General features: G+C 31.9%; 1 protein-coding gene across 1 annotated transcript in view; it reads right to left on the reverse strand.

Moving 5' to 3' along the window:
* The window catches only part of LOC126781134 (dynein axonemal heavy chain 8), a 43,949-nt gene that overhangs the window by 21,602 nt on the left and 4,506 nt on the right, over positions 1-17,841 (reverse strand). The window contains exons 10-48 of the mRNA XM_050505961.1: positions 17,587-17,733; positions 17,025-17,164; positions 16,509-16,593; positions 16,042-16,187; positions 15,403-15,547; positions 15,228-15,326; positions 15,023-15,149; positions 14,724-14,826; positions 13,765-13,930; positions 12,413-12,548; positions 12,215-12,326; positions 11,945-12,009; positions 11,628-11,787; positions 10,858-10,990; positions 10,524-10,638; positions 9,603-9,745; positions 9,316-9,496; positions 9,035-9,242; positions 8,367-8,496; positions 7,676-7,839; positions 7,417-7,560; positions 7,197-7,307; positions 6,878-7,032; positions 6,714-6,799; positions 5,920-6,119; positions 5,624-5,795; positions 5,286-5,534; positions 5,055-5,189; positions 3,543-3,671; positions 3,263-3,468; positions 3,033-3,171; positions 2,454-2,664; positions 1,930-2,086; positions 1,656-1,849; positions 1,406-1,571; positions 1,230-1,331; positions 940-1,162; positions 742-871; positions 51-268 (exon numbers count right to left, since the gene is read on the reverse strand). Coding sequence (XP_050361918.1) covers positions 51-268; positions 742-871; positions 940-1,162; positions 1,230-1,331; positions 1,406-1,571; positions 1,656-1,849; positions 1,930-2,086; positions 2,454-2,664; positions 3,033-3,171; positions 3,263-3,468; positions 3,543-3,671; positions 5,055-5,189; positions 5,286-5,534; positions 5,624-5,795; positions 5,920-6,119; positions 6,714-6,799; positions 6,878-7,032; positions 7,197-7,307; positions 7,417-7,560; positions 7,676-7,839; positions 8,367-8,496; positions 9,035-9,242; positions 9,316-9,496; positions 9,603-9,745; positions 10,524-10,638; positions 10,858-10,990; positions 11,628-11,787; positions 11,945-12,009; positions 12,215-12,326; positions 12,413-12,548; positions 13,765-13,930; positions 14,724-14,826; positions 15,023-15,149; positions 15,228-15,326; positions 15,403-15,547; positions 16,042-16,187; positions 16,509-16,593; positions 17,025-17,164; positions 17,587-17,733 — 5,832 coding nt within the window. The remainder of the gene's footprint in view (positions 1-50; positions 269-741; positions 872-939; positions 1,163-1,229; positions 1,332-1,405; positions 1,572-1,655; positions 1,850-1,929; positions 2,087-2,453; positions 2,665-3,032; positions 3,172-3,262; positions 3,469-3,542; positions 3,672-5,054; positions 5,190-5,285; positions 5,535-5,623; positions 5,796-5,919; positions 6,120-6,713; positions 6,800-6,877; positions 7,033-7,196; positions 7,308-7,416; positions 7,561-7,675; positions 7,840-8,366; positions 8,497-9,034; positions 9,243-9,315; positions 9,497-9,602; positions 9,746-10,523; positions 10,639-10,857; positions 10,991-11,627; positions 11,788-11,944; positions 12,010-12,214; positions 12,327-12,412; positions 12,549-13,764; positions 13,931-14,723; positions 14,827-15,022; positions 15,150-15,227; positions 15,327-15,402; positions 15,548-16,041; positions 16,188-16,508; positions 16,594-17,024; positions 17,165-17,586; positions 17,734-17,841) is intronic.

Raw genomic sequence — 17,841 nt, forward strand, 5'->3', positions numbered from 1 at the left:
GATTCTTGATTAAACAATTTATTTACAGTCTCTGTACTATCTATACTCACTTCCAAGATAGGTTGCCACTTAAGCACAGAAGAGGATAAGAAAACCATGCCCATACGACTGACGGTAGCAGGGGAAGCATTGTCTACATTGTCTGGCTCGAATACCAGCTTACTATTCTGTGCCATTGAAATACGATCACCATTTGCCAGTGTCAATGTTTTATTATCATCTAACACTGAATTCAAATTTTCAATCCATACAGCATCTACTGGTCCATCTGTTGAATTACGTATGTAATATGTATATGCTTATTGTTTATCGAGCAATCGTAATTGTTAGACTTATAATTTATTGCACAGACAAAATTTTGCTTTATAAATGTCACTCAAATATTTGGGAAATTTGCAAAACTTCCTCAATAAATAAATGCAAAAAGTAACTTAAATACTAAAGTAAAGTAAGTCTATGCGCCAACGTGTGCCCTCTCTATTTCTTCAATCTTGTAATTTGCAAGATCAAAGGAATTACGTGCTTTGCGAGTCACGGGAGTGTACTCGTGACATAGGCAATAATTTTATACCGACCGACCGAGGGTATGAAACAGGGACCTCGGAATTTACATCCTTATAAGTTAACCATCAAAACAATGAGGTAGTTAAATAATTATAATACCTTGAGTATTGCATTCACTGCGAGTGTCTTGATCGAAGATTTGATAAATAGTTACACTATATAAACATAATATCTTACCTAAAACGATCCAAGTAGTATCTGACTTCTTAACTTTCAATGCTCTTCGCCACAATGTAGAAAATATACCATCAGTCCAATCGTTAGTCGCTACATCTAAACGACCGAACATTTGTGGAGCTGTTATGGCCTAAATAAAACGAAAACATATTTTAGCTTAATATATAAAAATTAAATAAAAAAGGAAATAGAACTAACTTTAGGGTTCATTCTCATTTCTTTGTGAGGTCTTCCAACTTCTGTTAAAGCTGACATCAATGTGTGGATACATGTGGTCTTCCCAGACCCAGTTGGACCCATCGTCATAAGTCCGTGGCGTACTAGCGACGTTTCATACAATTGAATTATCTTTAAGTTCCATTCCGGATGATTGACTAAGCCCGTTCGATCTGCTACGATACCGATAGCACGTTGCATCTCCCTAAAAGTCACTTGAAGTAATTGATTTATTCTTAATTAAAGTTAAACTTTCCTATATATAAACTTACTTGTGTGATGTTTGACTTAACTTAATTCCCGGGAACAAATCTTCAATTAGAGATACGAATAGCGGCTCGTCTTCATCCACAAGTTTTGAAACATTCATTTCCCTATAAATATATACGTAGTTTTATTTATATAAAAGTTAGTTTCTATTTTATTAAGAATGAATAGTGGATATTACTTCAATACTCTCATCATAATGTTTTCTTCCGTACTTTCTGGATTTGCCCGTTTCTGTGAGCCCATTGTCCTTAAGACGGACAAAATATTACGAAGTCCAAAATCGTAATGTACTTGTTTTGACAATTGTTCTTCACAGAGCTTATACAATGTAAAGAACTTACGAGCTGTAATAAAGTATAATAAAATAAAATAGTAAGTATATACAAAAAAAATACTAATTGTTAAAATTGTATCAAATAAAAAGTTACCTAATAAAATATTTTCCTTAAAACCACAACTGGCCAATTTCACCCTGATAATAATTTGCCTATCTGGTACCATCATGGCCACGGATCGAAATTGAATCTTCAAGTTTTCAGGTAACTCTTGTCTGCCAGCATAACCAGGGTTCATTGTGATGATAAAGGCAAACTCTGGATTTAAGCTCACCGTATCGCCATCACTAAATATATAGAATTATATAGAGTAAACATTTTACATAACAATGAGTAATAGATTTAATTGTATTCCTTATATTAATACCTAAAAATAAAGAAATCTTTCTTTTGTCTTCGTGCTGTAAGGCAAATATAAATCTGCTGAGCTGCTACAGAGAGCACGGGTAATTCAATACGGTTAAACTCATCGAAACATCCCCATGTGCCAGATTGAGCTAGGCCTTTGTAGATTCGGCCCAATCCTGTAACAATATTTTAGTATAACATAATAACCAAGACACACATTATTATACTATACTAAGAGCCCAGAAAAGTACTTATTTCGTTCTTCTAAGGCTTGAGCCGAACTCATGCTATATGTTGGTAGGTTTTGGTTGAAATGTTAATTTAATCTGGCTCATACAGGCTTACATGCGAGTATTTCTGTCACCATTATGCCAGATTATTTCGTAAACTTCATTTAAGATAGTTATTTCAACCACTGTACTACTATCACAGAATTAAACATGAAATAAACATAATTTTATAATTCGCTATAAGCACAATATATAACTTTTTTGAACGCTTGTGTTCAATCAAAAATAAGCATATAATAGAAGCACGACGTACCTCTAAAGTCCATTTGATCGGAGCAGTTAAATACTATGACTAGTTTCCCCAATGTTCTAGCCATATCTTTGGTTGTTTCGGTCTTGCCGGTACCAGCTGGTCCAGCAGGAGCTCCTCCCATACTCATACCTATCGCTTGGGACAGTGTGATATAGCAGCGATCCGTCAGTGGAGTAATTACAAGACGTTCGGTTATACCCAAGTATTCGTTCTGAAAGTCATTCACTATATTGATGTGACAAGGTATATAAGAACCCATTTCAATCCAATGGTAATCATTTAAATATAAAAATAGAAAGTCAGTACGAAGTTTTTAAAAAATAAATACTCATAAATCATTTTACAAGCTACTTTGGGGTAAACGTCATATATCAATTATTTAATTTTGATGATAGTATAGCTGACTCTTTTATTCAACTGCCTAAGCCGTACTAAGTTTTTAACTAAATCGGATGAGCTACGCGTTTTTTGATTTTCATACATAAGATGATGACATATAACGTAAATAATCATTATGTATAACTTACAATTAAAAATAATATACATTATTTTTCTAAAGACTATACGTCAAATATTTACCTGATAAATGAAATCTACATCGGTAATGGATACAACGCAATCATCGCTGTCTTCGTAATAATAGAAACGAGCTTGTTTCTGCCATTCGAAATCGGTTGGAGATTTTATTCTCATCTTCACTAGATCGTCGAAGATATCTCTGAAATAAAAGACAAAAAAATACCGAATCCCAATCGAAACTAATATCAATTTCAGATGATCATGCCTGTATAACATTTGTTTTACTTTACCTCTGATGCACATGAATTGTTATCATAGTTTCTACTCTGGTTCGATCAAGAGGCGCCAAATCTTTCACTGTTTGATCGATTAACCCATTCAACAAATCCAAATTCTTCTGATTTGTTAGCCTCATTATAAATCGATCAACTCTCGCCTTTTTTAAGGCATATTCTGCATCACTCGTCCACAATATTTGCATTCCTAACAGACTTGCCTTAAACGATCAAAAAAAATATATTATTCAGCACATCAAATATACTCGTAACTTTTCAAATCATAAAATCAAACCTGTCCGGGGAAATTCCAAAATCCAACTAAAAATTCGAATTCTGGATCTCCTGCCATCGTTTGAGCAATACTAGCGATAATATTTCTTACAGTATCTTTCATCGTGTCCAATAAAGTGTTAAGCCATATCTATAAACATTATAAAGTACATTTGTATGACCATAAAAAATATAATGTGCAGTATTTATTTATAAGTTTTTTGTTTGTAATAAATGCTGGCATTTATATCTGATATAACGATGGTGTAGTTTTTCGTAATAGTATTCTATATTCGTCATCATGGATCGAAATTCACATTAACCTGTCAACCTCAACTATCTAGAAATATTCTAATAAAGCTGTAACGGTGTGTACTGTATGAAATATTTAGTAAGTTTGATCGTGAACATAATAATCAATAAAGACGATTTATACAACATTAATCTATCTGTGCGCGTTTTATACTCGAAGTAATATAATCGCATCATATAGAAAAAAAATAAACTATGTAAACAAATTTCTTGATTTGACATAATTGCCTAGTTTAATTAAAAGTTACATTAGTAGTAAAAATAATTTACTACGCGAAAATTCATTTCCTTTATTCGATATAACATAATGATCACTGCAAGTCTTTCAAGTAGCTCTAAGCTCATCACTGGTTTTTCGTCTATATTTCTCACTTTATATTTAATATTATTGGTAAATTTTACTTATATTACATACAAGGAACAATATGAGTAAGTACATAATTATTATTCATAATTATGGTAAAGAGGTACATATTTAAAGGACTAATTTAATATTTTTTTAGACTTCCCATATGCAAATAGATTTAAAAAAACGACATTTTTTTTATAGAATAGGAAGGCGGACGAGCATATGGGCCACCTGATAGTAAGTGGTCACCAAATGCCCTTAGACATTGGCATTGTAAGAAATGTCAACCATCGCTTACATAGCCAATGCGCCACCAACCTTGGGAACTAAGATTTTATGTCCCTTGTGCCTGTAATTACACTGGCTCACTCACCCTTCAAACCGGAACACAACAATATCAAGTATTGTAGTTTTGCGGTAGAATATCTGATGAGTGGGTGGTACCTACCCAGACGAGCTTGCATAAAGCCCTACCACCAGTACATGGACATGGCATAATCTCGAAGCAAAATTAATATTAGATATTTTCGATTATTTTAATGATTACTGCATAAGTAAAAAGTAAATGTAATAGTACGCAAATTATTCTGAAATTTCCTGAAGTCTAGACTCCTGTAAAACGATTATTGTGCCGTGGGAAATATTAAACATAAACTTTCGAGCTAATATTAAGAAATGATTCACTCTTAAAAGGCATCAACATCAGTTGATCATAAAAATATGCACCAAAAACCGTTGTATGTACTACCTACATAAGTAAGGATTATATTTATAATTATATATTATTTTATGAGTAATTTTAAGATAGTAACAATTTTATTTATAACAATTTTTAAATACATTGTCAAATATTAGTCAAAATATTTAACAGACCTCAACTCCTCCTACGCAACTAACGGGGCGATCCAAAGGAATACATTCTCCATTATCAGAATTCATATTTATTATACGATCTTTGTCATCAAAGTCAACCGAGTACATAGCATCGAAGATACTTGGTAAATGTGGCTGAAAAATTACTCAAAAAATTAGTATTATAACTTTAGCACAAGCCATTCAGTGACTCGTGATTCAGGTGACATTCACAAAAGTGCCAAAACATACTTGGATGGAATGAGGATTGGATGCTTGTCCAAGAATCTCTAGAAGCACAGGATCCGAGACGAAGAAAAATCTCGGAAAGATGAGCCGTTTCGTCTCCAAATATCCAGTAAGAGATTTTTGACAAGCTTCTAATTGCTCTATCAGATGAGGAAGCAGTTGTTTCAGAGTATCATCTGACACACACGTTTCCACGCAATTCACAATGTCACGTGCACGATACATGATCTTTACGTACGTCTTGTCTATCGTCTGATTAAGAAAAATTGTAATAATTAAAATTATTTCAATTAGAATCCATACATAAACAACCAAAATCTCAATTTAGCTTAATATCTTACCCCAAATCGCTTAGCCTCAGCCGGTAATTGCTTGGCAATATCCCCGCCTACGAACACAGCTTCCAAGTACATCCACAGATTCTGCACTTGAAGCCATTTCTCCAAGATGTCTGTGGTGCCAACAAGTTTATTTATCCATAGCAAAATATCTCTCTTGAAAGGAGCATTGTACCTTAAAAGATGGAAAAACAATACTTTAAATTTTAACCCTTAAGCGCCCTTGGCAAAATATATATATACCAAGTATCGTTAAAAAAATGGTGTTTCTATCTATGTTGATAAAAGAATGGAGTCACCTATTTGACGCTAATGAATTTAAAATCATCAACGAGTCTTCCAGCATAGTTATAATGTCGAGCGTCTCTTGAGGTTTAATTAGCAGCTCTCCTCGATTTTTAAATGGAGCAAATGTAAGGTCTACAATTGCCCAATCTGCTATAATTTGTTTCAATTTTGCTTCTATATCTTTTTCTTTTACTGCGCTGATACAGATATCCTATAAACACAAAAGTTGTATTTTTACAGCTTTGGATTAATTATTTAAAAATGGTTTAAATTATGATCGAAACTAATGATTTCAAATCTTATTTAATCTAACGATAGAAGTCTCTAGATAAAATAACGACCTGATCCTATATAAGTAGTTAATGATTTTGGATCATAAATTATAATGGTAATTTTTTGTGTATTCAATCTGTTATTGACATTAAACATCAATAAAAAAATCCTATTGTATAGTTTGAAGATAATATGATTTAATATATTAAATATTCAGGTCCAAATTACTGATTGGGATAGACCCAGTATTAAAGAAGAACATGAAAGATAGACAACCGATCGAAGAACACGATAATAATATATGGCGTTTCGTATATTTATTACATATAATAAGTGTAACTTGATTAGATTGATGAGAGTTTTGTAATTATGACGTGGCACTATATTTTCGTTATTGAGAGAATTTAGTTATGTATTGATTTGACGATTTGAAAATGGAGATGGACTCGGAATATAGAGATAACATTAATAATTTTGACTGTTAAACAAGAACATAAAAAGTGAAAATAGTATTTATGTATATTAGAATTACTTCAACTTCTTCTTTGTTCTTTAGTAAAGGAGCTTCCATGATATTAGCTAAAGTAAATGTTTCGGATTCCACGTCCAGGACACAGTCTGAAATAGCGGTTAAAATTGAACTGAGTGATTCTTTTCTTTTTCCAAAAGTAATTTAAAAAATATATTTTTACTAACTCATTAATTTCTCTAATCTCTTCCAATGTCGATCCTTCATGGACTTATCCGCCATCAATTCTAACAAAGGACAAGTTTGGTTGAAGTCATCGATTTTATTTTTCAAATCTATGAACGCTGGCCAATCTTTCATTCCTCGTGGCAACTTTCGACATCTAAATTTCAAGTTGTAAATTTAAAAAAAAATATATAATTATTCTAAAAATGATTACTAAATAAGTTACTGACTTACATATTAAAATGTATCTTATGTAATTGACTTTCATAACGCCTTAAAGTATTTTTTTATATAAGTAAAGCCTAGTTATGGTTATCTTACCTTAGATCGAATTCTGCTAATTGAGAAACTATTTGTTCAATATCAATAGCCACCCATGGAGTTTCGAAATAACCGTCAATAGAGTTCATCACAGCCAAATAAAGACTATATCTGTAATAATATATATAACAAATTATAATAAAGGCGTTTTATTTTAATATTATAAATGTATTCGATAGTGATCGAAGATGAGAAACGGCATTAGAATAAAATTACGAACAGTTTGCTGAGTAAATTAAATTCCTTCTTCTTCTGGTGAAGTATGGGATAATCTTTTACTTCCATACCAAATAACTTTTCACCGTTTGAATACATTTCGAATCGTCGCCACAACTCATCAAATCTTGATTGGAACATAATAACTCTGAAATTGAAGAATTCTAAATATTCATTATAATTGCGTGTCGCATTGAAAATTAACCAATTGAGTCAGTGTCCATTTTAAAATTATTTGAAAAGAGTTCACCGATAAAATGTACCTATCACTAGCCTCTCTCGCCGTAAGTCCAGGCGTCATTGGTCCAAACGCGTCGTAATCAGCGTCGAACTTGAGCACATCTGTATTAAAAACTGAAACGCCATCATTCAGTTCCTTTTGAAGAGGTCCTTGCATATCAACTATACGTTGTTGGACTTGTGCAGCCTGTATAAAATAAAACAATATATGAGAGTGATATTATTTCAACGGATTACGGAATTACTAATGGACATAGAATATTAATCATTATATCGTAACACTTGACGAGCCGGTTGGTGTGGTTGGTAGACACTTGCCTTTCACGCCGAAGCTTGTGGGTTCGATTCCCACCCAGGACAGACATTTGTGTGCATGAACATGTCTGTTTGTCTTGAGCCTGGGCCTAATTAACTATATAAGTATGTATTTCCAAAAAAAAAGTAGTATATGTAGTATATCAGTTGTCTGGTTTCCATAGCACAAGTTTTGTAAAAGCTTAATTTGGGATCAAATAGCCGTGTGTGAAAAATGTCCCGGGATATTATTATATTAATTATGACAAGATAATGGTCGATTCGTAAAACTTTATCAATCAAAATATTTTCCAATTTTCACTGAACAGTGATCTGTCCTATATAGATCCGTTGTTCCGTTGTATTTTTACAAACGCGTGCTATTATTTTTAACAATTATTTTAATAATTTCAAACTGACCGTCGTTAACATATTTTGGAAGGAATATCGCAATCCGTACACCATATCAGCATCTTCTTTCGGTATATCGACATTGAAGTAACTAAACGTACCGTAACTTTCTTCAATTAAATCTAATTCCACATCCATTCTGAAATTCATTGTACAAATACCCGCTTGTCAAATTGGCAATTTGACATTTATAAATAATTTATCATGACGATGATGATGATGATAAAATAATTTATGACGAATTATTTTATTTTAATATTTCATATCACAACAACACATGGCTTACAATATTTGAGCACTCATTAGCTAAAACTTTAAGATTAATATTTGATTGTTCAACGATAAACTAATATCATATAATTTAAAGCCAAATGAATAGAGTTCATCACAGCCAAACAAAGACTAATAATATGTATAACAAATTATAATAAAGGCGTTATATATTAATATTATAAATTTATCGACAGTAATTGAAGATGAGAAACGGCATTAGAATAAAATTACGAACAGTTTGCTGAGAAAATTAAATATATTTTATTTTTATATCAAATGAGTTCTGATATAAAAATATTAGAAATTAAAAAAAAAAACAGTAACAGCCTGTTAATGTCCCACTGCTGGGCTAAGGCCTCCTCTCCCTTTTAAGGAGAAAAAAAAATACAATTTAAAAAATTTACCCAATAAATTCCTCACGAATCATTTCCAAGCACATCATTGCTACTCTGACATCGTCCAGGTCTTTAATCTTCTTGCTCATAGTCTTCATACGGTCCTTTATAAATTGCATCAATTTAAGCACCCGCTCTTTGTAAGCATGACTCAGTAGCTTACCCAAAATTCTTTTCCACTCCACAGATTCAATATGCAAGGCTAATTTAATTTTATCTGAAAGAAAATTGACACTCAAATATCTGTTACTCAACTCCAAATATATATTTTCTTATTAAAGTTACGGTACCCATGTCTATCTGTATAGATCCTATAATGTGTCTCTCGGGCAAATTAAGTACTTCGTCTGTTTGATTTTCGTACTTCTTGAACATATCTCGTATGATGACATTTAAAGGATTCGTATCGACAAAATCTTGAACTATTTGCACCCTATTTTCATCCCATAAGTGAGAAAATCTTGTGTACCCCTAAATAAAAAAACGTTGAAAATAATTTGAATAGAATACTATATAAATAATTTATTTATTCATTATTTTGTTACACAAAAAGCAAAAGAAGAATGGCAGTACATACAGTTAACAATTTCTCGATATCTGGTTTAAACATATACATCATCCCCTGTAACGCCATGACCGCCCTAACAATGTCCTTGTGTTCAGAGACCATTCGAAAGTAATTCCTTATTCCGGTCAGGTTGGAACCAGACCTGGATCCAGCTAAAAACACGTCACTATATACTATGAGATATACAACATTTAATGCAAATATATGTATGAAGGGCAAATGTCAAATTAACATTATTGTAGTTGAGTCTATACCTGACTGGTGATAGAGAAATAAAGTGAGTTGTCAAAGAGGTGATGTCTATATTTTACAACATGGTGGCAGCGGTTTTGTTAAATATTAATATGTAAAATGTAAGAAGTGCGCTAAATTTATAATAGAAAGAATTACTTATTTTCTAGGAAATTTTATTGACTACTATAAGGCAAGATATATTTATTTGATTCAATAGTACTTAAGTTTTTGTTTTATCTTTAATTTTAATTAATTTAAAAAGGAGAAGATGTTGTAGTTGAGTCTTAGCCTGACTGGTGTTAAAGAAATAAAGTTAGTTGTCAAAGAGGTGATGTCTATAATTTACAACAAACATATATCCTGCTTCGAAACCATACGACAAATTTATAGTTATATACAAACATTTTTCTGCACATATATCAATTGATAAATTATTTTTACGAATCTAATAAAACGAATTAATCATTGATATAACAGACGGTAATTCCGATTTTGTATCACTGTATTGCATTCATATAAATTGTCATGTTTTATTATATGTACTAAACTATAATATAAATATATAATGTACAAAATACTAACGATTATTTATATTTGACAATATTTACATTGATATTACCGAAATAATGTGTACCCTGCTGGCACAAATAAAAGCCATAAAACTGAGAATTAAATTGGATTCATTAATCTTACCGCTAACGCTTCTAGTAGCCGTAAGCGAGTTCGTATTCATTCTCTCCTTCTTAATTTGATCTTGCTGACCCCACATGAACACATTGCGATGTATGTCCATTATACAATTTAGCACAACCTAAGAATTAATAAAACAAAAAATATAACATTTTTGTATGAATATAGTAAATATTATACAAACTAAATTATATATTTTATAAACGCAAGCTTAAAAAACATATCCTTACATGTTGTATTACACAAAATTCTCTTCAAGTATCCAAAAGCAAATAATAAGTATGTCAATAGTTCTTATAAGAAACCCATATTAAACATATAAATAAAATTTTAAAAGTACCTGTGAGAAAGCAGATTGGATTTCTTCCAAAGACGGCTTAATCAATATCTTTGGAATTTCCAAAAACATCATAGTCAACATGAGTGGATTTAATTTCTTTTGCTCTTCGGGATCAGTAGTCATTGTTAGAAAACTGTTATTTGACAAAATAAGGAAGTAAAACTTTAGGTGGATATATAATGTCTAAAGCATAAGCTGTGATGATAATCACGTAAATTATATTAAAAGCTAATATGACATAAAATTAATACTTCTAAGCAGATTTGCCTTGCCTTGCTTTAGCTAGCAGTGATTCCAAAATAGTTGATTTTGTTATAGTTTTTATATTTATATGACTACACTCTTAGCGGTGGATTTTTTTAATCTAAATTATATAGAACCATTCGCAGTGTTATCAATTCATAAAAATTAAGTAACAACTAGGTTAAATATTAAATAGTATACACAAAATAAATGACGAATCAAATCACGAAAAAATGTATATTTACCAAATGTAATAAATCCTAAAATATATACGACATGAAATCAAAATATATGAGACTATATAATGGAATATAAACGAAAAAAAAAAAGAAAGATTTTTTTAAAGGTGCGTGTCAGAAATTTGACGGGTATAGCTACTCGTTTATGTACTCAATTATGAAACTGCAGCTTAATCGAAATCGAGGATACTATCAGTATGCACATACATGCAACATAGACTGGCAGGTACTGGACTCATCAAGTTATTGGTCAAGTTGTTGATGTACACATAATATGCTATCAATTACCTCGACACTGATGCCCTTTTCCTCAATAAATCTAGACTCTGTCTTGTACATTTTATCAGAGCTTCTAAGCACTTGGTAGCGAAATACGCAAATAGTTCATTGCATTCGTTAATCGCAGGTGTAGTATCAAATCGATCCGGATTCTCAATTTCCATGAAAGCTATGTAAAAAATAAACTCGTATTACTAAACCTTAAGATTATAAAATTATAATACTTTCAATGCATTAAACTTTTCCGGGTAATATTTTACAATAATACAAAAATTGTGAAAACTATTGATATAGTATGAAGTGTTTATTTGCCAATAGAATAATACCAGCATCTTCAGGAAACACTCTTGTGGCTGAAGTGACTTGCTTCAAAGCTTTATCAATATCCAACCTGAAATAAACAATAAAAAAACAATTAACATTAAATCCAAGTAATATGTTATATTAGAAGAAAACATTATTTATTTCTTCTCGGCATTTCAGACATAAGTCGCTATTATCAAAGAAATGAAAAGTATAAAATCTATGAAAATCGAGTTCTTGTATTTAAATCTCTTAATACTTTATGTTCAAGGTAACAGTTAGGAAATCCTCACCAGTTATCTTTCAGATCACGAATCTGTTGCGAAGGAACACTGTTCAAAAATTTATTTATAAGTTCTATTACAGCGATTTCCGCATTCCAAGACTTTTGTTGCAAATCCAGCGCTGTAAGAATTACATGACATTATAACAAGTACGTAAGTACGTAGTAAGTAGTATAAGAGTCAGTTAATTAATTGTATTCAGCTCACCTATTTCATCTCGCCTTATGAGATTATCTTCATAAAACGAGTTCGGGTCAACAGCTTTATTTGGAAGATACACTAATAAAGTTTTAGATATCGATTGCAATATAGCATCGATTCGAGCTTCTTTAATATCCACTACCTGATAAAAGTTAATTAAATCACCAATTTCTTTCGTACAGTTTCCATCATGTCTAAATGACTTGTCATTTAAATAATTCCAAATTTCCTATATCTTTCTTTAAAGGAGAATGACCAATTATGTTTAAACCAACCCGCATTGGAGCAGCGTAGTGGAATAAGCTCAAACCTTCTCCTCAAAAGGGAGCGGAGGCCTTAGCCCAGCAGTGGGACATTCACAGGTTGTTACTATATAACCAGACCGCAACAAATAATATGCAGTCAGTAAAAAGTTATAACTGAATGAAAAGTCATGTTTTTTGACCTTTTTTATGCAAAACATATCGTTAATATAATTCTGTCCATCGCAAATTTCGAACTAAACTACGCATTTTATGTCAAGCCGCTGGTGTCCCATGTTAGGTTTACGCTGAAATAGATTTTGATCAAACGCCCGGAAACGGAAAAAAGAAAATACAACGCGTGTTTCAAGTAGTACCTATAAACCGATTGTGTTAATACTCTAGTGCATTATTTGCTAAGTGCGAAAGGGATAAAAATAGTGTTATCTTCAATTTGCGTGGGGTTATCGATGTATCATCATTAGCGCCGCGTAAAGAGTAGCTACCTAGCACACAATTAAAATGGATTTAAATATCCTGGGACATTTTTCACACACGGCCATCTGATCCCAAATTAAGCTTGTACAAAGCTGGTGCTATGGAAACCAGACTACTGGTATACTACATATACTACTTTTCTTTTGTAAATACATACTTATATAGATAATTACACCCAGACTCAAGACAAACATACATGTTCATGCACACAAATGTCTGTCCTGGGTGGGAATCGAACCCATAACCTTCGGCGTGAAAGGCAAGTGTCTACCAACCACGCCAACCGGCTCGCCATAAATAAATAGTGAAGCTATAAAAGCTTAAAAAATTTAAACTAATTTATATTTTTCATATAGTCATAAATTTTAACTGACAGCTTATTTTTATTGTCTCATAGTAAAAGTTACTTTCTGTTTAGTGGACTATAGTCCACAGTCCCAAAGTCTTAAAAGTCAAAATAGGTCTCGTTAGTGGTGGATATTTGGACCACTTTTGGTCATTCTCCTTTATACTATTATTATTTTTTAAGTTATGTGAATAATTCAGCTATTAATTATTTTATTTTATTTTTAATTTAAAAAAAAAGTAATTTTATATACTAAAATTGAACGAATATACCTCCTTAACAAAAAGATCCACTTCATCTAATATTCGTTCAATATTTTCACAATAAGAAACAATTTCTAAGGATGTCCAAGTAATGATAGACAGGCCTGGCTGAAACGCACTATCCAGCTTTAACAACTGGGCACGTAATAAAGGTAGATAAAGTTTCGGCATACTTCTGTAATTGTCGTTTTAAAAAGGTTAAAAGGTCTGAAAAAATATTCCTACGCTCACTTAACATAGGTATGGTACGAGCGGCTGCGTTCAAAATTACAAGATCATTTGATGCCGCCTTATTATCATTTCCAGTAATTCCTCTCGAATAATAAGTTAAAGATGTAAACGTCAGCTGCTACTTGCAGTACATCTAATCCAAAAAGTAAGTTAATTACGCCTCGAAACTACACAAAACATTTTTAAAGAAAAGTAAAAAATAGTCGGCTGCGTTAATGGCGGTGGAGCTGACTATTTTTATTTAAATGATTATTACTATAAGAATAAATGTGCAAAGTTTTGACCGATGAAATATGACTTAATGGAATTTTGTTTGTGTTGTACATTTTTTCACATCCAGACACACCCTTAGTCTGGCGAGACTTCGTTTGTGCATACCAACACACATCAGTTATATTTAAATTAGCAATTACTATAAACATTTAGCAAAATAATATCATCACAAAAAAATATATTATTTATGTATTTTGAACAAATTATACATATCATAAACAATATATACGAATACTGTGTCGTAGCTACTAACGCCATCCAATTCGACAGCACATTTTTTTATTATTTGTTCATTGCAAACATAAAAATAAAATAACGCAAACCTTTCGTGTTATTCATTTGTCAAAACAAATATCAATCTCGAAGATTTTATTAATACAAGAAAGGAAGACAAATCTTAGGTACGGTTGACAAATCTTAGGCCATGTCAGGTCATGTTACAATTTTCTTTAATAAATATTTACCTTCTAATCTGATCGTTACGATCCACCAAATATTTGATGCGTTCGTAATCTCCAAATATCTTCTCTTTGCAGAAAGCGACGATCTGAGCTGTGTCGGGTACACCTTAAAATTTTCAAGTTCACAGCTTGTCAAATAAAACTATACAAATAAAATGCAAACACTAATATTAAACGCATTCAATCCCTGCTATTTGTATACTCTGAAATTAATTATATGTTTCATAAAAAAAAATGTTTAGTTAATAACGAAAACATAAGTATTTTTTTTAATTATGTGATAGTAAATCCATTGCACTTACTGAGCCCCAACTGCCACATATACTCGACTTCTCGAATGCACTCCGGTATGTAAATATTAAAATTTACAATATACCTATTGGTTACTGGATGGCGAATCAGAAGTGGTGATACCAGACCCAATCGCACCTATATAACAAAACTTAGCATTTCTACAATTTGTCTTCACACAATTATTGGTAACATAGAAAATACCAATCGCCTTACCTGCCCTACATTTTCTGTCCATGCATAATGATATATATATTCGAATTCCGTGAAAACTATGCACATCACGTTAAACAGTTTTATGCACCTTTGCGTGTTCTAAATTTAAAAAAAAAACAATGTCATCATTCAAAACACAATAACTCAATCAATTTCTCTCTATCTCTAATGTTACCATATGCGTAATAACTTCGTGATGTTTCATAAACTCTTTCATAGGATATTTAATATTTTTATCATAAAACCGTATCCACATCACTCTACCGGAAACTGGAGGCATATTTCGTGGTAGATCAGGATTTTCTCGTTCTTCATTGTATCTAGAAAATGATTTAAGAAAATAAATAATAGTTTTTCATTCATTATACTTTTTCAAAATAAAATTGCTTACTGTAGAATAACCGGAGGTAAATAAGTTTCAAAATATTTTTGCTAAAATCATTTAAAATTTAAATTTACTGGTGGTAGAGCTTTGTGTAAGCTCGTCTGGGTAGGTACCACCCAACCCATCAGATATTTTACCGCAAAACAGCAGTACTTGGTATTGCTGTGTTCCGGTTTGAAGGGTGAGTGAGCCAGTGTAATTACAGACACAAGGGACATAACATCTTAGTTCCCAAGGTTGGTGGCGCTTTAGTGATGTAAGCGATGGTTAACATTGCTTACAATGCCAATGTCTATGGGCGTTGGTGACCACTTACCATCAGGTGGCCCATATGCTCATCCGCCTTCCTATTCTATAAAAAAAAAATCTGTTTAAAATTGGAATACGATAAAACTGCCTTCATTTATAAAGAAGGTATATGTAACCTACCTGTCACGTATAGACTCGATTTCCCCGGTATATTTGCTAATCAGATCATAGTACTGATCCTCTAAATACAAACAGTCAAGCTCGAGCTTTTTAAATCTTTCGAGCAAGTGTAAAGCGATCTCTGTTGTAGGACACTTGTTCACACTCTGAAATGCAAAAGCATCGTATAGTAATAAGAAATATTTTTTACCGTATGCTTTAGTAAGCAAAGACGTAATAAATAGTCTAATAATGGGATTTATATGCTGTTACTTTTTTTTACTTTTATTCTTAGAATCTATTATACTTATACTATATATATATATATATATATATATATATATATATATATATATATAAGATTAAGTATCTTTGCCATTTAGAAGATAAGAACATAATATCTACAAATAATCATATATATACTGGACAAAAAATAACCGTACAATGGAAATATTACAGGATAGTGTTAATTAAAAGAAAGTAGTTACCGTTATCATAAAATTCTCCAACAACAGTTCCTGTGTCGCAATACTGTCTTTGTACACTTTATAGTCTTTGTCGAAATCGGGTCGCCTTAAATGAAAATATGAAAATCGGTTCATCCGTTCCGGAGCTATGTTCTCATGAAGACAGACAAACAGAATACAGACACACACGTCAAACTTATAACACCCCTCGTTTTGCGTCAGAGGTTAAAAATCACTAGCGGAAAATGTATATTTTTAATTTACTTTACTTGGTCGCCTTTGTGCAAACCGGTCTAAGCAGATCGGAAGAGTGAGTGAGCCAGTGTAACAACAGGCCCAAGGGACATATTAGTTCCTTAGGTTGATGGACCATTGGTGTAGTTAGGAATGGTTAATATTTATAGCAGCGCTAATATCTAGGTGGTGACCACTTACCATCAGGTGACCCACCTCATCGTCCGCTTATCTATATTATATATATCATGCGCGAATATTATCTACGTATGTATATGTACTATAATTAAACCTATTTTATACCTGTGGTCTAAAGCATCGTAGGTTTTTGACGAAATCGTCTTAAAAAGTTTGTTAAAATTTACCGCAAACTCCTCAATACCTTCCAAAGTTGTCTTGTTAAGAACATAATACGTTATGTACGTTTGAAACAGGTCTACAATCTAAAAAGTAATATCGTTGTTATACTATAGAGGAATTCTTGTCTTTGAAATGTTTAATATAGCCGGCTCTACGCTCGTCCATAAATCGCAGCTGTGAACTCTACCCTCGCAGCGTTCATGGTTTCATTCAAAGTTAAACAGTTTATCCGTGGGTGAAACTTTGGTTGCGAGATTAAAAACCGACACCAACGCGAAATCGCGCTGCGAATGTAGAGCGAGCGTGTATTCGTATCAATATATTTTGTAACTATATACATTTTATAATAAAATATTTATAATTTGACGTAACTAAAATTATAACTGGTAAATGTGTTTTTATTGTATACTAATAAAAACGGAACTTGTTTTTTTTTTCAATAAAATATTTTTCATATTTTCAAATAAAATCGTCATTTCGTTGTAATAATAACTTGAATCACTACCTTCAATAATCTTTTCCGGAATGTTTCAAACTTTCCAAAAATGTACATATCGGAACAATCAAACGGTCTTTCATCGGCCGCCTCCATCATCTCTAATTGAGTTTCATTGTAACATTCCCGATAAAAGCTATACAGGTCCAAACATAGCTAAAATCACGAAAAAATATGCTTAATTTTGTATTTTCTCAAAATAATAAAATAATCAAATTAACAAAGATATTGTGGTTGATTCTCGTCAAGACTTTCAGGCAATTC

Source organism: Nymphalis io, chromosome 1 (genome assembly GCF_905147045.1).
Source record: "Nymphalis io chromosome 1, ilAglIoxx1.1, whole genome shotgun sequence".
Classification (NCBI taxonomy): Eukaryota; Metazoa; Arthropoda; class Insecta; order Lepidoptera; family Nymphalidae; genus Nymphalis; species Nymphalis io.